Source organism: Balaenoptera acutorostrata, chromosome 13 (genome assembly GCF_949987535.1).
Source record: "Balaenoptera acutorostrata chromosome 13, mBalAcu1.1, whole genome shotgun sequence".
Classification (NCBI taxonomy): domain Eukaryota; kingdom Metazoa; phylum Chordata; class Mammalia; order Artiodactyla; family Balaenopteridae; genus Balaenoptera; species Balaenoptera acutorostrata.
Window position 1 is genome coordinate 50433955 of NC_080076.1, and position 22680 is coordinate 50456634.

The window sequence follows — 22680 nt, forward strand, 5'->3', positions numbered from 1 at the left end:
TAAGAACTTAACAAGGGGGTTGGCATATAATTTTTTTTTAAAAAGCAACCTAGGGAATTCCCTGGTGGTCCAGTGGTTAAGACACAGGCTTTCACTGCTGTGGGCCCAGGTTCAATCCCTGGTTGGGGAACTAAGATCCACCAAGCTGCGCGGCATGGCCAAAAATAAATATAAATAAATAAATAAATAAAAAGCAACCTACATTTCTATATACTAGGAACAGAAAAGGCAATTACCCAAAATTTTACCTATAATAGCAACAAAAAGGTGCCTAGGAATAAACCTAACAGATAAACAAAACAAATGGTGGGGTTTCCCTGGTGGCGCAGTGGTTGAGACTCTGTCTGCCAATGCAGGGGACACGGGTTCGAGCCCTGGTCTGGGAAGATCCCACATGCCGCGGAGCAACTGGGCCCATGAGCCACAATTGCTTAGCCTGCACGTCTGAAGCCTGTGTTCCGCAACAAGAGAGGCCGCGATAGTGAGAGGCCCGCGCACCGCGATGAAGAGCGGCCCCCGCTTGCCACAACTAGAGAAAGCCCTCACACAGAAACGAAGACCCAACACAGCCATAAATAAATAAAAATAAATTAATTAAAAAAAAAAACCACAAAGAGGCCCCCCATCACTGCTCATGAAACCATTGTTTAAAAAAACAAAAACAAAAACAAATGGTGTACAACCTGTATAGATAAAATTATATCACTTTACTGAAAAATGTTAAAGAAAGCATGCATAAATGGAGACATAAATCATGTTCATAGATAGAAGGTTCAAAATTATAAAGAAATCAGCTGAAGGACAATGGACCTATGGGCTCAAGGCCATGTTGGTCAAATTCTAGCAGAGGTTTTTGGTGGAATTTAAACTGATGCTTAAATTTATATGAACAGCAAAACCCCAAGAATGGCGAAAAAAATCAAGAAGAGCAGGGGAAGGGGGTATGAAAGTGGAGGAAGGAGGGTATAAAAGTAGAAGAAGGAGAGGAAATAAAAAAAGAAAGAGGGATAGGTAGGAGACATGCCTTAACAGAGGTAAAATTTATTTTGAAGTTATAGTAAATATAGTAAAAAGTATAGTAAATAGCAGTATGCTATTGGAAATAAATTAAACAGTAAGATAAAACAGAGATTAAAAAAAAAGATTAACAGAATAGATAAGCCCAGAAAAGACCGTGCCTATACAGGCACACCTCCCTTTTTTTTTTTTAACATCTTTATTGGAGTATAATTGCTTTACAATGGTGTGTTAGTTTCTGCTTTATAACAAAGTGAATCAGTTATACATATACATATGTTCCCATATCTCTTCCCTCTTGCATCTCCCTCCCTCCCACCCTCCCTATCCCACCCCTCTAGGTGGTCACAAAGCACCGAGCTGATCTCCCTGTGCTATGTGGTTGCTTCCCACTAGCTATCTATTTTACGTTTGGTAGTGTACACCTCCTTTTATTGCACTGCACTTTATTGTGCTTCACAGATAATGTGTTTTTTAACAAATTGAAGGTCTGTGGCAACCTGGTGGTCGAGCAAGTCTACCGGCGCCACTTTTCCAATAGCATTTGCTCATTTCGTGACTCTTCGTCACATTTTGTCAGTTCCTGCAATATTTCAAACTTTTTCATTATTTTTTTATTTGTTATGGTGATCTGTGATCAGTGATCTTTGATGTTACTATTGTAATTGTTTTGGGTCACCACAAACCATGCCCATACAAGACTGCCGACTTAATAGGTAAATGTTGTGTGTGTTCTGACTGCTCTACCAACCAGCCATTCCAGTCTCTCTCCCTCTCCTCAGGTCTCCCTATTCCCTGAGACATGACAATATTGAAATTAGGCCAAGTAATAACCCTACAATGCCTCCTAAGTGTTCAAGTGAAAGGAAGAGTTACTCATCTCTCACTTTAAGTCAAAAGCTAGAAACGATGAAGATTAATGAGGAAGGCCTGCAGAAAGCCAAGATAGGCCGAAAGCTAGGCCTCTTGTGCCAAACAGTTAGTCAAGTTGTGAATGCAAAGGAAAAGTTCTTGAAGGAAATTAAAAGTGCTACTCCAGGGAACACACAAATGATAAGAAAGTGAAACAGTCTTACTGCTGATATGAAGAAAGTTTTAGTGGTTCTGGACAGAAGATCAAACCAGCCACAACATTTCCTTCAGCCAAAGCCCAATTCAGAGTCAGGTCCTACCTTTCTTAATTCTATTGATTCAAAAGCTAAGAGAGGTGAGGAAGCTGCAGAAGAAAAGTTTGAAGCTAGCAGAGGTTGGTTCATGAGGTTTACGGAAAAAAGCTCTCTCCGTAACATAAAAGTACAAGGTGAAGCAGCAAGTGCTGATGTAGAAACTATTGCAAGTTATCCAGAAAATCTACCTAAGATAATTAATAGAAGTGGCTACACTAAACAACATACTTCCAATGTAGACAAAACAGCTTATACTGGAAGAAGATACCATCAGGATCTTTCATAGGTAGAGAGGAGAAGTCAACCCCTGGCTTCAAAGCTTCAAAGGTCAGGCTGACTCTCTTGTTAGGGATTAATGCAGCTTATGATTTTAAGTTGAAGCCAATGCTCATTTACCATTCTGAAAATCCTAAAATTAGGGTTCAGAATCCAGCAAAGAAAAGTACCCTAAGCCTTAGATGAAATACCTGAGGTACTACATCCTGGAGTCAGGGAGAACCAAAGGGACATGGAGTCTTGGAAAGATTACAGCCTAGATTTGAATTCAGTTACTGACTAGATGAAGGCAATCTGCTCCTCTCCTGCCAACCAGGAAACTGGATAAATTCTCTTTCAGGAGGTAATTAATCCAAAACTCCTATAATTATTTTTTACACATATTTGACACTGACTCAAAAATTACTAAGTTCATACCAAGAAACAGGACTTAAAAGCCAAATAACAGAAACAGACTTACAGACAACCTGTACGTTGGGAATATTAGGTATGAACTTTAATATAACTATGACTAATTGTTCAAGAATGCAGAAGATAATTCCAATAGAGAACAAAAATCTATTAAAAATGAAATGGAGGTATGGTTTCTGGTAATGACAGAGTAGCTTAACTAATCATTACAAAATCAACATACAACTTCTTAAAAAGGTAACCATTTTAAAAAATGGGAAAAAGGCAACCAGAAACTAGAGAGAAGTCAACCCTTGAAATATGGTAACAACGATGGGTAAAATTTGTGAGTTTATGTCTTTTGGCCTGAAAGCACTCTCCAGCCTGTGCCGTATTCTTGGTGTCAGAGGACAGATTTTAGTGTTGAAAGAGCACTTGGACAATTAGGGAAGATACACCAGAATGTAAGGCTCCACAGAGGAGTAATCCCTCAAATCTGCATATAAATCTGACCTAATCATTGACTGATGGAAGAACTACATATGCCCCAGGGGACACTCCAGGCAGTCTAACAAAAACAGCAACAGGAAGGGGAAAGAACCGAGTGAATATTTCAGCTGCTACTCAACCTAAGAAAGACTAAGTTTGGAATTTAAGAACAGTCAAGTTAAACTAAAATAAAGTCTACTAAACTAAAAATCAGTCTCCAGGAACATAACTGAATCCAGAGTCAATAATTACTAGATATGTGAAAAAACAGAAAGTCACTGAATGTTCTGAACACAATGAAAATTTATAAGACATATGAAAAACTGGAAAATGGGACCTAGAGTTTTAAAAAAAAAGTTGGCAGAAATGAGGCAAATGTTGCAATTAGCAGACAAAGATTTTTAAGGAAGCATACAAATATGCTGACAGATTTAAAGGAGAATAAAGATCAAAGAAAATAACAGAGCCTTGGTATATGCAGGAAAATATCAAAGTCTAATGCATATGTAATTGGATTCATAAAAGGATGGGAGAGATAATGGGGCCAAGAAAAAAAATCTGAAGAAACATTTTCCATAGTTAGGAAAAAGAAAAATAAACCCAAAATAAAATAAGAAAATAATAAACCTAAATAAAAAAAGAAAAATAAAGTTACAGATCCAAGAAGCTCAGTAAAACCCAAGCAGAAGAAATATAAAGGAAATCATAACTAGAGTCAGACTGAATCAAAGTCAAAGTGCTGAAATCTAAACAAAGAGAAAATCTTAAACTAGTGAGAGGAAAACAAACAAACAAAAAACAGTGTGCACATGGGAATAATGATATGAATGAAAACTGACTTTTCATCAGAAACAATGGAGACCAGAAAACAATGGAATAACATCTTTAAGTCTTCACAGTAAAGAAGATTGGGTCAGCCTACAATTTCTAATTGGAAAAAAAAAACCCAAAAAAACCTACCCTTCTAAAGGGAAGGTAAACAAAAATAGTTCTCAAGAAAAGGAAATCAGAAGAGTTGTCACCAGCATTACAGACCAAGAAATGCTATAGGAAGCTCTTTAGCTGAAGGGAAAAAATACCACTGAAAACTGAACTCTACAGAAAAAAAAGAAGAGCACTGGGAATGTTTTAAAGAAAAGAAAGAATATTTTAAGGAAAAAAAAAGACTTTAAAGCTAAAATCATAACACTGTAGATACATACATACATTTATAATGTATGCTGATGTAATACATATGAAAATAAAAATATATAGCACAGAAGGAAAGTGAGGTAAATGGACTTATATTGTTGCAAAGTTCACATATTTTATGTGTAGTACTATATTAACTCCAAATAGAGTGCATACTAAAAATACATGTTATAGCATATTGTAATCCCTGTAGATCAAACAAACAAAAAAATGCAGAGATATAGATAAGAAGCCAACAGAGGAATTAAAATGAAATATAATGAAATATATTAAAATGAAATATAATGAAATATAATAATCACTTACCCTAAAAGACAAAACACAAATGAATAAAATAGCAAAATATTAACCTAAAGAAACAACTGTTGGATTTCATAAGAAAAGCTCAACCTAGCTATATGCAATGTACAAAGGACACTCTTTAAATACAAAGACACATGTAGGTTGAAAAAAAGGAAGGAAAAAGATAGCCTATGCAAACAATAACAAAGCTGAAGTGTTTATATTCAGCAGATAAAATACACAGCAATACAAGAAATATTTTCAAATAAAGAAGGACATGTGGGGACTTCCCTGGTGGTCCAGTGGTTAAGACTCTGTGCTTCCACCGCAGGGGGCCCGGGTTCCATCCCTGGTCCAGGAGCTAAGATCCCGCATGCCATGCAGCATGGCCAAAAATTTTTTTAAAATAATAATAAAATAAATAAATAAAATTTAAAAAAATAATAATAAAAAAAGAAGGACATGTAATAATGATAAAAGGGCCAATTTATTAGAAAAACATAACAATTATAAATATGTGTATACCTAATAACAGAGCTTCAAATAATTAATGCAAAAACTGGCAGAACTAAAGGAAAAAATAAATCTATAAGCATTGTTGGAGATTTAATACCCACTCTCAGTAACTGATGGAACTAGTCCAAAAAAAGAAAGCCAGGAAATAGATATAAACACTACTAGCTACCTTCACCAGAATGGCACTTAAAAAAAACTACTCCCCCAAACTGAGTAATACATTTTTTCCAAGGGCATATGAGATATTCATCAAGTTTGACCACAACAGTCTCAAATTTAGTAAGATTGATATTTTACAGTGTATATTCTCTGATCAGAACAAAATTACGTTAGAAAAAAAATGAATAAAATCTCTAGAGAAGCCCCAAATATTTGTACTATTAAATAAAAGGAAGAGGAGAAAACATTTTGACATGAATAAAAATGAAAATGAAACACTATAACTGGCTGGATGCTAACTCAGTACTTAGGGGGTTTATAGTTTTAAATGAGAAGCAACTAAAACCCAACATAAGGAAAAGAAAGGAATATTTTTTATAAGTCAATAAAACAGACAAAAGATGAACAGATAAAAACAGTAAAATTGGGCTTCCCTGGGGGCACAGTGGTTAAGAATCCACCTGCCAATGCAGGGGACACGAGTTCAAGCCCTGGTCCAGGAAGATCCCACATGCTGGGGAGCAACTAAGCCCGTGCACCACAACTACTGAGCCTGCGCTCTAGAGCCTGGGTGCCACAACCACTGAAGCCCATGTGCCTAGAGCCCGTGCTCCACAACAAGAGAAGCCACCGCAATGAGAAGCCTGTGCACCCCAACAAAGAGTAGCCCCCACGCGCCGCAACTAGAGAAAGCCTGTGTGCAGCAACAAAGACCCAGTGCAGCCAAAAATAAATTAATTTTAAAAAAAAAGTAAAATCAAAAGTTAACTCTCTAAAAACACTAAACAAAACTGAAAAAAACATATCAATGAAAAGAGAGTATCACTACAAATCTTACGATATTAAAAGGATAAGGGAATAAAATGAACAGCTATATGCCCAAAAAAGTCAACAACTAAGATAAAATACACAAAATCCTTTAAAAAAAAAAAAAAGCGGGCTTCCCTGGTGGCGCAGTGGTTGAGAATCTGCCTGCTAATGCAGGGGACACGGGTTCGAGCCCTGGTCTGGGAAGATCCCACATGCCACAGAGCAGCTGGGCCCGTGAGCCACAATTGCTGAGCCTGCGCGTCTGGAGCCTGTGCCCCGCAACGGGAGGGGCCGCGATGGAGAAAGGCCCGCGCACCGCGATGAAGAGCGGTCCCCGCACCGCGATGAAGAGTGGCCCCCGCTTGCCGCAACTGGAGAAAGCCCTCGCACGAACCGAAGACCCAATACAGACAAAAATAAATAAATTAATTAATTAAAAAGAAAATCCTTAAAAAAAAAAAAAAAAAAAAAGGCAAAGCAGCTTTAAAAAAAAAAAAAAAAAAAAAAAGCATGATACTACATTACCCTAAAGAATCTACAAATATTAAAAGGAAAAGAAAGTAGTAGCACACTTTCATTTCAACAAATTTAAAAGTAAGATGAAATGTATAAAAACCTTAAAAAATGCAACTTTCTGTGATTGACATTAAGATGACATAGAAAATCATTTATAGATGAAACTGACTTTCTTATCAAAACCTTCCCCCAGGGGACTTCCCTGGTGGTGCAGTGGATAAGACGCCGTGCTCCCAATGCAGGAGGCCCGGGTTCGATCCCTGGTCAGGGAACTAGATCCCACATGCATGCCGCAACTAAGAGTTTGCATGCCACAACTAAGGAGCCCACAAGCCACAACTAAGGAGCCCACCTGCTGCAACTAAGGAGCCCACCTGCCGCAACTAAGACCCAGAGCAAACAAATAATAAAAAACCAAAAAAACCCAAAACCTTACCCCCAAAGAAAACAAAAGACCTATTTAGTTTCAAGGGTAAATTCATTCGTATATTTAAGGAAGAAATAATGTAATTTCTACTCAAAGGTTTAAAATAAAGGAGAGGGAAAAACATCGTACAACTCTTTTGAGACCACCATAACCAAGTACTAAAATCTGGCAAAGACACCATAAGAACAGAAAACTATATACCAGTATCCCTAATGAACATACATATAAAACCCTTAAAATATTAATCAAATCAAATGCAGCAATATATAAAAAGGATAATAATACTTCAGGAATACCAACATTCAAACTATTTTTTTAAAAATCAGTGTAATTCACAATACATTGTATAATTTAAAAAATGAATGACCATCTTAAATAGATGAAGAAAAAGTGCATGAAAAAATCACTCAATTTAAAAATGGGCAACATATTTGAACAGACATTTCACAAAAGGAGCTACACAAATGGCCAATAAGGACATGAAAATACACTCAGCATCTTGATCAACATGGGTTTGAACTGCACAGGTCCACTCATGCACAGATTTTTTTCAATAAATACATACAGTAGTAGATGATCTGGAGCTGGCTGAATCCGAGGATGCAGAACCACAGATATGCCGGGCAGACTTTAGAACTTGAGCATCTGCAATGGGTCCTAAAACCAATCTCACCGCAGATACTGAAGAATGAGGGTACAGCCATATACCAACTACAATGGTTAAAACTTTAAAAACTGCAGTTTATCAATTGTTAGCAAGGATATGGAACAAATTCTCATACTTTGCAGGTAGGACTGTAAATGGTACAACCACAAAGGAAAACAGTTTGGCAGCTTCTTATAAAGTTAAACATATACCTACTAAATGATTCAGCATTTTCATTCATATCTTTATGTAAGTAAAGGGAAAACTTATGTCCATACAAAGACTTGGAAACAGGTGTTCCTAGCAGCTTTATTCATAATAGCCAAAAACTGGAAACAACCCGCATGTCCACCAATGGATAAAGAGACAAAACAATTCAGTACAAACAAATGCAGTATACCCATACAGTGGAATACTACTCAGCAATGAAAAGCAACAAATTACTAATACATGCAACAACACTGGATGTATATCAAACACATTATGCTGAGCAAAGGAAACCAAACATAAGAATACAAATTATATGATTCTATTGATTTGAAACCCCAGGAAAGACAAATCTACAATGATAAGAAGCCAATCAGTGGCTGCCTAAGGTATAATGGGGGGACTGGCTGGGAAGTCTCACAAAGGAGGCTTCTGAGGTATTGAAAGTATTCTATGTATCTTGAGTGAGGTACTGGGTACATGAATTTAGCCTTTTGTCAAAACTCACTGTACTGGAAGACAATGATGACTTCCTAGGTCACCATCTTCCAACATTTACTCCCCAAAACAATACAGAACAACAAGAAACACAGCCTCGGCATAACTTGAAGACAAAGAATACCCAAACTTCAAAACAAGAATAAGTGAAAAAGGAAAACAGTTCCCAGTGCATACTTTCTTGTCCTATTGCGACCAATTTCCCAACCCACTCACCCCCACCTCAAAGGCTTTCGGTAAAAGGAGACTGAATAAAAACTGCAGAAGAGAGACCAGAGAACTAGTGGCAGGCACAAGGATGAAATAATGGTTGTCCTGGTAGATCAAAGCATGGACTACATTCAATTAATTTCATCCAAACAAGAGATGACTGGGAAAACTTCAGAGAACAGACTGAAGGTGAGCATTTTAATATAAAAGTAGAACTACAACTAAAATACAGGTGGGGATGAGGAAGGAGGACTAATGTACAAATATTTATAAATTGTGACAAATAATGCAACTAAAAATGGGAGAAGATAGAGAAAAAAGAAAATAGGATACCCACACACTGATTTTTAAGTAATCAACTGGTAGAAATTAAAGAATATCAATCCAAGAAGGACAAACATAAGACTGTAAAACTTCTAGAACAAAGCATAGAAGAAAATCTTTGAAACCTTGGGTTACACAAACATTTCTTAGACAAAACATGAAAAGCATAACCTAGAAGAGAAAAAATTAATGAACTAGACTTAAGCAAAATTAAAAACTTTTGCTCTGTGAAAGACACTGGTAAAAGAATGATAAAATACACCACAAAGAAAATACTTCCTAATCACTATGTAACAAAGGACTTGGATCTTGAATATATAATGAACTCTAAAAACTCAATCATAAGAAAAAAAAAACCCAAAGGAAAAATGGGCAAAAGATCTGAATACACACTTCACCAAAGAAGATAGTATAAGGATAGCAAATAAGCATAAGAACAGATGCTCAACATCTTAAGTCATTAGGAAAGTGCAAATTAAAATGACAATAATAACAACCACTATACACTTACTGGAATAGTAAAAATCAAAAGAATTGGCAATAACAAGTACTGACAGCGTTGGAGTGCAACTGGAACTCTCATCACTGCTGGTGGGAATGCAAAATGGTACAGTCCCTTTGGTAAACAACTTTGGTAGTTTCTTAAATAGTAAAACACATACTTACCTAATGACCCAGCAATAATACTCTTAGATATTTACTACAGAGAAATGAAACCTATGTTCACATAAAAATCTGTATGTAAATGTTTACAGCAACTTTATATAGAATCATTAAGAAACTGGGAACAACCCAATGTCCATCAACAGGAAAACGGATAAACAAATTTACATTCAGACAATGAATACTGCTCACCAGTACAAAAGAACAATCTTCTAATAATCAAAATGATGTAGATAAATCTCAAAAAAATGCTGAGTGAAAAAAGTCAAATGCAAAAGAGTAGATAATGTAATTTTCCATTTATGTAAAGTTCAAGAATGGACAAAAATGATCTATGGTGATGGACATAAGAACAGTGGCTGCCAAAGGCAAGGGTTGGAAGTCATTGATTTGAAAGGAGCATAAAGATGATGGATATGTTCAGCATCTTGGTCTGAATTATGATTACACACGCATATGTTTGTCAAAATTCATTGAGCTCTACATTTAAGATTTGTGTACTTTACTGCTTATAAATTATACTCAATAAAGTACTGTTAGCTTTTTAAAAAGGCATCATTAAATTTATTTTATATAAGTATTATTCTGTCATCCCTTTTCTGTTGTTTAAAAAATATTAATTTCTTAAACCAGACCAAGTTTTAACTATTTAATTTCTTTACCTGAAGGATGTTGTTCCATTCTCTTTTATTTTGTTTTTCTGAATAGATGATTGAAGTGACAGAACTTTATTTCCTGGCAGGGTAATTTGCTTTAGAATGGAAGCTATAAAAACAAAAGAAGAAAGAAAAGGTAAAATTTAAAAAAAGCAATCACACTACATTAGGAAAAATTCAGGACAAGTCATTTTTAATGCATATAGAATAATCAAAGAAAATTTCAAGCTGCCCTAGAACTATGTTTAAATTCAAACATGACAATGAATTTATTCCCTGCACAAGAAATCGTAAAATTAAGACCGCTCCCATTTCTTTTTATATGGTCCTCAAATTGGCTAGAGAATTACCAGCATTATAAAAATATTATACAGAAAAGGTGACAGAAACATGTTAATAATATATCCTTTATATTGGTAGATTTAAAAAATACATAAAACCTCTTTTATTTGTAAGACTGACTTCCAAACGTAGGGAAAGAAGCACATTTTAAAAAGAAATAAGACAATAGCAAATTTTAGAAGTTAAAAAAAGTACTTTATTTACTAGTAGATTGTTTTATCTAGTTACAAAACACCATGAGTGGTGCTTCTTTAATCTAAAACAACATACACCCTTAAAAAGTGGCTATGTACAAAGAATATAATAAAGTTATCTTTCAGTCTTCTCTCACAGGTCTCAACTTAAAAGAAATCTCTCTTCTCTTAACAGTGCAAAAGAGAAGTACGGAAACCCATCATGTTCCAAACCCAAGGTGATGGGGTAGGGATGAGCCAGGGTCTACCTTGAGGAAACTGACTGGTAGGTACTGCAGTGCTCACTGTCACCTTCTTCTGTCCAGATTTCTGGATGGTCAATGCTGAGGAATGGGAAAGTGTGGTCACTTGTTTTGCAAGGCCTCCTGAAGGCTGCTGGACTACCTGAAACAATGAGAATTATTAATACAGTCATTCAACTAGAGCTGCTTTAGGAAAGAACAAGCTTTCAATTGTAACAACAGAACAAATGATTAGGCTCACCTAACTAAGTATACCTTTATCGTAGCATAACAAGAAAGCCTACTTAAAATTTAAATTTGTATGTAGCAAAATTATCTTACTCAAAAGTGAAAAACATGACTATCTCACACTATAATTTTCAGAGTGTAATTCAAATTTATATTCTGCTCAATTTAAATCTCCAAATAGACTCTATTTTCATCTTTTAACTTAACACAGAAAATTTCAAACACATACAAAAGCAGAGGGAACAATAAAATGAAACCACCTATACCATTATTACCCAGCTTCAACAATGATTAATTCTTGACCAATTTTATTTCATCTATATCCTTACCCACTTCTCCCCACTCTCAATTATTTTAAAGCAAATCCCAGATATATCTTTTTATCCATAAATATTTCAAAATATACCTCTAGAAGATGATGACTTGCAATCGGTTGTTTTTTTAAAAGTGTCTGAAAGATAACAATGCTAAAGGCATTCTCCAAGATAACAGTTCAAGAAGTCCAGAGGGTGAGGGTTGGGGATAAAGGAAGAGAAATTAAAGTAATAGCAGGGCCTTGTTTTTAGCTTCAAAGAAGAAAAAACAGAATAGCAGAGTTTCATTTTTTCACTTCAAAGAAAAAAATCAGTCACCATGTATTTGAGACAGCTATTGAGAGCGAACTATTTATAAGTCCTCAAACTCATATATGGCTAATATAAATTGATCTAGGAGGTAGACTTCAAAATGGAATTCTGGAGGTATAATTTATTCTATACTCCAATTTTTTATAAATAAAATTGTCTAGTGCATATTACTAAACAAAAGTAACTTACAAGAAATCCAAAATGTCCCAACAAATAATCTTATAGGAACAAATGTTCCTAGAGAAAAAATACAAGTTGGAATAATTCAATTGCCATGATTCTATGAGAAGAGACTCTTGAAAGAGATAAACAACTCTTGAAAACACTGATGTATTTCAGTTGAGATCATACTTATATGTATTGTAAAGTCCTAGGAAACAGATTTAAATTCTACAAAGTAATACACATTCAGAGTCCCATTTATGCATTCAGATTGAAACTCAAAAGAAAACAGAAACACTCCTAACAATTCTGGCATACCTCCCTATTGTTCATATTTTCTTCCTTGATATCTTTTATTTGGTATTCTTTTCAGTATTTTAATTACAAAAGATAGTAATAAAATGTTATTAGATATTTGTTTATGAGTTAGTCTTCATACCATTTTTGATGGGTACTCAAAAATATTTTAAAAAAGTAACAGCCTAGAGACCAGCCCCTGAGGTGGAAGGAGGCTCTATGCCTCCTGGGGTCCTGCGAGGAGGGGTGGGGGCATGGAGGCCAAGAGACCCCAGCATCAGCGTGTGGCCCTAGCACAGAACAAGCTGGGGAAGGCAAGCCTTGGTGCCTGCAGGAGGGCTCCCAGGCCAGGGATGTGTGTGGCTCAGCCTACAGCCCACTCCAGGGCAAGTTCATGCAGGGAGCAGGAGGCAAATGTGCCAACTGATTTAACAATCCTGGATACCCATCATTCCTCATCCTAATGAGGATGTACCAGTGAGGATGTATGCTACCAAGTGTACCTAATACACTTGGTATCATATGTGCAGTATATTCCTGCACACTTGCTGAACAAAATAAAATACCATGAGTGAGAAAGTATAAAACAGTTCAGTAGTCTTCTTTCAAAGAAAGTACCATTTTTAGACCACAATATTAGGCATCTTATGGAGACTGAAATTAGAGAGATGGAAATTGGCCCAAAGATGATATATCTGCTCCTACTTGGCAAGCAAAACAAAGAGCTATTATATTTTTTAAAACATGTCCTTTATTTATTTTCCCTCCAAAAAAAACACTAGAAAAGAAGAAGAGTAAATAGTACATACCTTAGCTTTTTCTCTTGACAAGTCAAGTTCTGATGTTTTACTAGGATGTTAACATAATTAAATGTTCTATAGTTTATAGAAACTGCAGGTCTAGAGCTACACAATATTCTTCAGGTGACAGCTTTTTTTTTTTTTACATTAATTATGATTTTTACATTAACTATGATCTGGAATATCTGACATGGAACTGTTCTTAAATTCCATAAGGAAAGGAAGCAAACAAACACAAGTACAGATTAAACTAGTAGATGAGAACACCCTTCACACTCTGCTTTCTCTATATTTCGACCCCACCAACTCCTCTGTTCATAAATACACAGCAATCAAATACTTAGCTCTAAATAACTCAAGTAGTAAATGCACACAAAGCTACTAAACGGTAATACCTCCTCTAATTTTTATATAATATTCAATATGTGATTACTGGCACACACTCACTGAGGTTGAGTTCTAGAAAACATAGGGCCCCAAATGAACAAAAACTGTAGTATAAAAAGTCAAGAAATAGGGAATCCCTGGTGGTCCAGTGGTTAGGACTCTGTGCTTTCACTGCCGAGGGCCTGGGTTCAATCCCTGGTTGGGGAACTAAGACCTCGCAAGCTGCGCAGCGTGGCCACCCCCCCCAAAAAAAAGTCAGGAAATACATGTTAGTTGCCACTATTTCTTAGGAACAGCCAATGTGTGGTTCCTGTGCCACTACTCATACTCTGGGACAAGCATACACCACTAAATACCACCACTTCTATACACCCACATGCAGCCTTAGAATCTTTCTTAACACAGAGGTCCAGTAAAATCCTATAATGAGAGTTGAAATGTATTTGCCATGCCCAATCTAGATTAAAATTCAATGCTGGCAACCTCAGAATATGCTGTTTTTTCAAAGGGCCTTCTAACCACTTTTTAAAATTTGCCCAAATGAATTCTTTATTACCAGCTTTTACAGAAATCAGTAAATGCTGCTTCAAATCGAGAACCTATAAATTTCTGTTAAAAAGTTTAAATGTGCTTATTTGTATGATGATTTATATGAACTTTAACAACAAGCAAAACTAATCTGTGGGAGTCATTGCTTCTGGAGGTACACAGGTGGGGACTGACTGGGAAGGGACAAAAGGGAACTGCAAGGTGATGGTAACACTCCATATCTTGAAAGGGTTTGAGTTACACAGAGGTAAGCATTGTCAAAACTTATCCAACGTTACATTTAAAATCTGTGCACATCACTGAATATATATTTTAGCTAAAAAGAAGAAAAGAGTAAACAAATATTGATTGGTAGTTAATGATATGCATGCATTAAAATTAATGTTTAATTTTTTAGGAAGAAACTTTTGAAATCAGTATCAAAAATTAAGATTGATGGGTGGATAAATCAAGTATAGTAACTGTAAATAGTAGAATCTAGGTGGTTGGTATATGGGTGTTCACTATAAACTTCAACTTTGCTATGTTTGGAAATTTTCATAATAAAACATTTTCTTGAATAAGGCAAAAATAAGACAACATACACACTGTAAATATTGTCTCTAAATAGTTTATTTTCCATAAATTCTAATGTATCCTCACCAAACTAAACCCTAAAAAAATATATTCTTCAATTAAATTTAAATGAACTGGCATTAATCAACCTATATATTAATACTATATAAACCCTGACTAAATTATAGTCCATGAAGATTTTTCGATGCAACTCCTGATTATATATGGAAAATAAAGGGTAGTAGGCCTTACTTGGATTCAGCCTCTTTACCAAATCTTTCATTAGTCCTATTTGACAATCAACAACTGAATTCTACCTCTCCTGTCACTCTTAACAGCATGCTAAGAAGAAAAAAAAGACAAACTGATTACTTAAGTCTGGATCTTAGTAGATCAGTCCAATATGAAACTGACAGTGAACTACTTGACCCAATAAAGCAATAATCTTTGTTTTGTTTCCTACTCAATTTTAATTTCAACTTCTTTAACAAAAATACTGGCCACCAGCACACTCAGAGACTGAAATTTATACCTTGAAAATATTTCTCCTTCTTCAGTGAGAAGTGAAGTCAGAGACAATCAGCAGAGTTAAGCCTCACAGAGCATTTCATATAAAAATGTGTATTTTGAAATTCTTTAATGATTCCCTACTTCAAAATAATTAGGTATGAGACAAAAATATGATGCAACAACAACCAATTTTTTCTAATATTCTGGGTCAATTTATTTTAGGAGATCAGTTTTACTTCAATGAAACTGAAAATTACCACATTAATAATATACTGATAATTAGTTGTTTTTCTCTTATATCCGCAAAACAGTAATAGCTGGAGAATGATTGTTGAACGTACTTGGTCACTGACTTATCAAATGTCTACAATTCTGTTAAGAAAGAAATGCAAGTAATAGTCAGTCACCTGGGGAAATACATATCTGAAATAAGGAAAATATCTATGATAATACTACAACTTCCTGCCCTATCTCCAAATAAAATTTTTTTTTAAAGATTTTACACACACACACACACACGCACATGATTACTAAGAGTAACAGTATTCAGTTTACTCTCTAAAACTATACACCTTTTTTCTAAAACCAGAAACCCAGAATTTTGAATTTCCTTTCTCATTCATGATTTTTGTTCACACATGCAGATTTGAGAAGCTTATTAATTTTTTGTGTTAAAATTAGTTATTAAAATTTATCAAAATTTAATTTAAAAAATGATGAGACATTAAAATTTAGCTCTTTTAAATTAAATTAACTTTTCTAATTACATTTAAACTGAATTACTATGGCAATGTTTAATTTAAATTAAATTTAGCTTTTGCTCAATTATGTGTAAAATAATTTTTTCACAAATATCCTAAGGAAAACTTTTAAGCATCAAAACTCCTGAAAGCTTCTACTTATTATCTATCCACCATTGGTAGACTCTAATCCAATTCATCCACTCTCTTTCATTAACTTTTTAAAAAAGGTAAAAATGCCAAGCTCTGCTTAGTTGTACTATATAACATCCTATAATAGCTGCTATGCCAGAATTGGTAGACAACCAATAAGATTAATTATTTAAAAGAATTAGATTCTTAGATGAAATCCGGGAACTACTGGTTAGTCCATATTTCAATAATTCAAGCATTTGAGGACCAAGATATCCAAAGCATTATGTTAAACTACTGGTACAAAATGAAAAATTTACACCTAAAGAAAGTGTGAACAATCTTAGCTAATTTACTTGATGAGAACTTTAGCGGATCCCCAGAGGGCAACATACAAAAATCCATGAGATAGAAAAGAACATGTGGTCATAAATCTAAATTTTTTTTTAAAAAATTGGGAGGAGGGTCTCTTTAATCTGGAATGAAAACATATACTTCATAAAATAATAACTGTACAAAATCTAAACTCTGCAATGGTAGATTAAGAGGATTCTCATACCTTGAAAGTGTGATATTTAAAACATCTTATCAAGAAGGCAGGAAACCTATACAAACTCTTCAGGAAAACTAGTACAAGCTAGAAAAAGATAAAGTATTAACAGGGATTTTTAAATTCATGATTATTAAAGGAAATAAATCACACAAATTTTATACCTAACGTTGAAAAACACAGGGCTTCCCTGGTGGCGCAGTGGTTAAGAATCTGCCTGCCAATGCAGGGGACACGGGTTCGAGCCCTGGTCTGGGAAGATCCCACATGCCGCGGAGCAGCTGGGCCCGTGAGCCACAACAACTGAGCCTGCGCGTCTGGAGCTTGTGCTCCGCAACAAGAGAGGCCGCGACAGTGAGAGGCCCGCGCACCGCGATGAAGAGTGGCCCCCGCTCGCCGGAACTGGAGAAAGCCCTCGCACAGAAATGAAGACCCAACACACCCAAAAATAAATAAATAAATAAATTTATTAAAAAAAGAAAGAAAGAAAGAAAAACACAGCCATACTTCTACTGTTCAGACCACTTTTGGAGGTTGCATCCTGAGTTACATGGACCACAGATTTGATCTAGCGTGGCAATTCTCGTATTTTAAATAATTATTTACCATATTTCTTACAAGCTGCATTGAATACTTTCTTATGTTTCTAGCACCCGGAGTGTTTTCCTCCTCACTCAGACCTAGGATTAAACTGGACTATGGTTTATAATGAACTCACTGATGATATTCTTAAATTACTTGAGTAATACTAATTCAAACTTAAGTAACATTAATTTTCTAAATTAGCTGATTTGAAAGAACGTCCTAGTTCAATCCTCTCTGTGGCATTACCATACAGAAAGAACAGCTTATGTTGTTTTGTGCCCCAGGTAAAAATCTGTTATAAAACAGATTACAATGCATCTTCAGTGTCTAGCTGCTCTGTTTCTGCCATTTTAAACAGGAAGGTATGAATACTGACATCAAATTTGTTGACTAAAATTGAAACAAAGGCCAAACAAGAAAACAGAATTCACAAGGAAAATATATTCCCCATTCTTTTAAGAATGAAAGCAGGAAGTTTAAACCCTAAAATTTACCAGTGGATTTTGTTACATGTTTTTCTTGATTGAAACTGTTTCTAATGTATAACAAGGTAAGCCTATAAAATGTAAATGCTGTCAAGATGTTATTACCTGACAGTTTTCCATTTCAGGACCCTCTAGAAACCTAGAAGTTCTTGCCATAAGTGCCAGAATCTAATGGGAAAGACGCTGGGTTCTAGGCTGAGATCTATTACTTGTTGAGTGCCAGTGGATAGGTCCCTTACAATTTCTGGGATTCTTAGTTTTCTCCCTGCCTTGTCTTCATCAAAATTATTTCAAAATCCATACTGCATACAAGACACGTTTTAAGACTCTATGTAGCTATAAAGTATTATTTCACTTAGGGGTGGATATGCTATAGATTTTCAATAAAGATTAGCATTTATTCAAGAATCAGCTATGACCCATAAAGAGGATTTCAATACTCTTAAGTGCTACCAAAAGAGACCTTTCACCAGGGCAATTACAGTTCCAATGGTTCCCAAACCTGGCTACTCAGATCGATGTTTAAGAATCACTGCTTCTGGGCTTCCCTGGTGGTGCAGTGGTTGAGAGTCTGCCTGCCAATGCAGGGGACACGGGTTCAAGCCCTGGTCTGGGAGGATCCCCCGTGCCACAGAGCAACTGGGCCCGTGAGCCACAATTACTGAGCCTGCGCGTCTGGAGCCTGTGCTCCGCCACAAGAGAGGCCGTGATAGTGAGAGGCCCGCACACCGCGATGAAGAGTGGCCCCCGCTTGCCGCAACTAGAGAAAGCCCTCGCACAGAAACGAAGACCCAGCACAGCCATAAATAAAATAAATAAAATAAAATCAGACGCAGAGTAGGAAGGGATGAAAAAAGATCAACGCCCAGGAAATGATTATTACTTCCCACCTACCCAAGAGTTTGACTATTGTCCAAACTGATCTTTCCTCTTTCATTCTACACCTAAAGCTTGCCCTCTGCCTCAAAGACAATCATTCACAGATACTAATGTCTTCTCCTGATCATGTATACAAGGCTGGGAAGTTTACTTAGATTTTACTGTTCCAAAAAGCAGAAAAAACTAAAACAAAGAGATTCAAAACACAGCCTTTAACATGAAGGTTTTCAAAGAAGAACAAGGGCAATCACCAAAAATCAAAAGAACAGTTCTGTCACAGTATAAGGTAGGGGAGAACTTTACTTAAAAAAACACGATTTTTAATTAATTCACCATGTACTATCTTCCACAGGTTAACAATACTTTCAGTCTTCCGATAAAACGTGTCTTGAGTGAAGTAGATCTAAACACTAACAGATAAACAGCTAAAATTTCAGGTTTCTTCCACCCAAGAACTTCCCAATCTATAGGGTTTAGGAAGAAACACAACTTCTTACTCCTCTACTCCCCTCACTTCTCTCTTCCCTCAGCACATTTTTAAAAGAAATGTTACCATAATATCACCTATGTAATAACCTTACCAAAAATATTTAATCTGAATCTAGTCTTGAGGAAATGATTAGACAAAACAAAATAAAGGACACTCTGCAAAACAACTAGCCCAGGCACTTAAAATATTACAACAAAATGAACAACTACAAAAGGCTGAGAACTGTTCTACATTAACGGAGCCTGAAAAAAAAAAAAAATGACAAGTAAGTGTAATATGCAATTCTTTACTAGAAACAACATCAGAAAAAAAATTAGCTATTAAGGACATTGTTGGGACAACTGGAAATATTGTGCCAATATTAACTACCCATGTGTGATAATAAGTACGTTTGCAGTTATGCTAAAAAAAAATCCTTTTCCTTAAGAGATACACAGTACTTAATGGCACAAAGTCAATTTCTGCAACCAACTCTTAAATGGTTCAGGAAAAAATTACGTGTGTGTTTGTGTATGTGAATAGAGGGGGGAGAGACAAAGCAAACATGGTACAACGTTAACAACTGGTCAACCTTGGTCAAGGGTACACAGGGGTTCATTTTACTAGTCTTGCCAGTTTTCTGAATGTCTGAAATTTTCAAAAGAAGAAATGGAGGAAGAAATGAAATGTTACTCACTAGTTGTTTGACTTTAACTGCCTGTGGAATGCTGGCTGGTTGTGTAAGCACGGGGCCCGACTGTGCAAGCTTGATTTGGACTGGAGTGCCAATGACAGGCTTGTCAGATGCGGTCCCAGCAGAAGTAACAACAGGTTTCACAGACGGAAGACAGACAGCTGCTGCTGAGGTTTCTCCAAAAGTTACCGAGGGGAGGGCCAGTGTCACTGCTGTCCCAGAGACAACTGGCTTTTCAGGCTGAAGTGAGACTGCTGTCACTGTGTTCTGCAGAGATGTCACTAGCGGTTTTGGAGTCTGAAGCACAACAGTTCCAGCTGTTGTTCCTCCTGGCACAGCAGCTGGACCCACAGAATGAAGTGTCACAACTCCAGTTTTTGCTCCCCCTGGAGCAAGTGGATTCAGAGTTTGCACTGACACAGTTCCAGATGTTGCTGCTTCAGAACCAATGATGGGCTTTTCAGGCTGGATTGAGGAAACTGCTGTTGTCACCACAGGAGAAGGCATTACTGCTGTGGTACAGGTAGCAATGAACACCTCGCTAGAAGTCTGCTGAACACACTGCTGAATAAAGCTCTGGGAGTTAGGCATCAGTTGTCGTAAGGCAATCACACTTTTCTAGAAACAGAGGACAAATAAAACACTGATAACTAAATAAATGAGCTCTAGTAAAATAGAACTACTTTGAATGTCATATCTTTACAACATAAAATTAAAAATATACCAACGTTTCAGTTGAGGAAATCTGTTATCAATCATTTACATTCTGTCAATATCCAGGATACAATTTAAAGCCCCAAAGTGCTTCATTTTTCAATTCATAATTATTATGTCTAAGTATTAAACTTATTTTATATACCTCAGTATTAATTTGGTATCAAATGTTAATTTGGTAAAATAAAACACTGTATCCTACTTATTTGTATTTATCTAAACCCCATAATAGATCACCCATAACTTCAGTATCTACAAGTTTGTTTACAGGACAGCAGAATCTAAAAAAAAAAGTTTTTGTTAAATAACTTCCAAACTTTGAGTAGAAACAGTCTTCACATCAAAATAAAATTAATAGAAACAGGTCAATTAAGGTCAATTTCCTTAATTGAGCTAGAATATTTTCTGACTGGATTTTAAGCTGGAGTCTACCTTTGTATCTTGCTAAAAAAATAAAAACAGCTTAACCTAAAAAGGAGAAGGTTCGGCCTTTTCATCCCTGGGGTTTTTATCTACTTTTGTTTTTGAGTAAGAAAAAAAGATGAAAAAGGAGGTGGTTAGTAGGTTATCTTTCAGCGAATTCATGGGCTGTTTTGGAAGATTTCCTTGTCTTGATACTTAAATTCAGTCAGATTGCCTTTACTTAAGAAGCAAATGAGAACTATTGCTTCTCTTCCCTTTCCTTCTAGTTACTTCTTTTACTTTTTTTATTTAAAAAGACTGAGAAAATTTTAATCTGATGGTTTGCAATTATATATATCTATAAATAGTATCAAAGGAAAGAAACAAAAAGTCTTTCACGCTCTTTTCCCAAACTTTAAAAATGGTAGAAAACAAGCTGCTTTGGAAATACATAAACAAATGAAGTGATCTGATTAATTAAATTTAAGCAAGAAATCTAAGATGGGGGAGACCTGAGAAAAACACAACTGGAAAGAAATGTTAAAGTAATAAGACTTAAAGAGACAACAATAAAAACACGTATGTTAAATTATCTCTTGATCACCTGGCCTGAGTTAAGTCCAAATGCCGAATCCCTTATCCCTATGCAACATTCAACCTCCAGAGCTCTCAAGGATGTGAAAAAAATATTCTCAAGAAAAAAACATAAGGCTTAATAATAGTCCTTAGAAAACTGATACAAAATGCAAATACTTAATGGTAATATTTAGTAACTTCAAGGGAGTGTTACATAGCCAGTAGAGTCAGGCTAAATTCTAGACCTGTGTGTTTGATCAAAAGTTAAGTCAATTTAAACAATTTTCTCATCTCCAAAATGGAAAATACTATACCATCTACCACCTATTGTGAAAAGACTGATATGAAAATTAAGTCCAAACAATGCAAATTATAAGTGAAGTAGCCAGCAAAGCACAGAACACATAGTAGGTACTTTCTTATTTCCCTCCTTCTCCCCCACAGTGTCTCCAGTGAGTATGAAACATAGATACACTAAACAGAGTTGTCAGTGTCACGTAGAGCACCTACAGCTCACAGAACTTTTACATTGAAAGGGACCCAAGAAGAACTGCAGCTAACTTCTCAATCAAGAGGGTCACCTGAAAACAGGGCTCTAGTCATTTGATGTTCAGTACTGCGCTGACCCTTCAATCTTCCCTTCCCCAGACTAAGTCTTCCCTGGCTAAAACATTCTCAGTTTTTTAGCCACATTTTATATCACATGATTGGCAACTTCCTAATCAACATGGTCAGCCTCCTAGGGACAATTTCCAATTATTTTAATAACCTTCTGAAAATGTGGTGCCCCATCTCCTTTCCCACTCTTCTTTCATGAGGCATCAAAAGGAGTCTTCCTCTAGGAAGTGTCTTTCATCTCCCCTAGACAATTAAGCCAAATTTTTCTAAAGGCAACTCTTCGTTCCATTATTTCAAAATATACGGGATGAGTTTTTGGTTCACTAAAATCTCAGGTCTTTAATAACTTTATAAATTTCAATTCAATTCCTTTTCAGCTTCAAAATATCCAAAAGGAATATATTTTTTCAGCCTGCCAAACAAAGCTCTTGTTATCAAAGTTATTGTTCTCCATCAAAATCTACTTAATTCAATAAATCTTAGAGAAGAGTGTGCCTACTA

At 35.8% G+C, this 22680-nt stretch overlaps 1 protein-coding gene across 2 annotated transcripts in view; it reads right to left on the bottom strand.

The window, feature by feature from the left end:
• Positions 1 to 22680, bottom strand: part of TAF4B (TATA-box binding protein associated factor 4b) — a 117272-nt gene that overhangs the window by 71934 nt on the left and 22658 nt on the right. For both annotated transcript variants that reach the window (XM_007197577.2, XM_007197576.2), the window contains 3 exons: positions 19873 to 20487; positions 11228 to 11363; positions 10450 to 10552 (listed from right to left, as the gene is read on the bottom strand). In XM_007197577.2, the coding sequence (XP_007197639.2) occupies positions 10450 to 10552; positions 11228 to 11363; positions 19873 to 20487 (854 nt within the window). The remainder of the gene's footprint in view (positions 1 to 10449; positions 10553 to 11227; positions 11364 to 19872; positions 20488 to 22680) is intronic.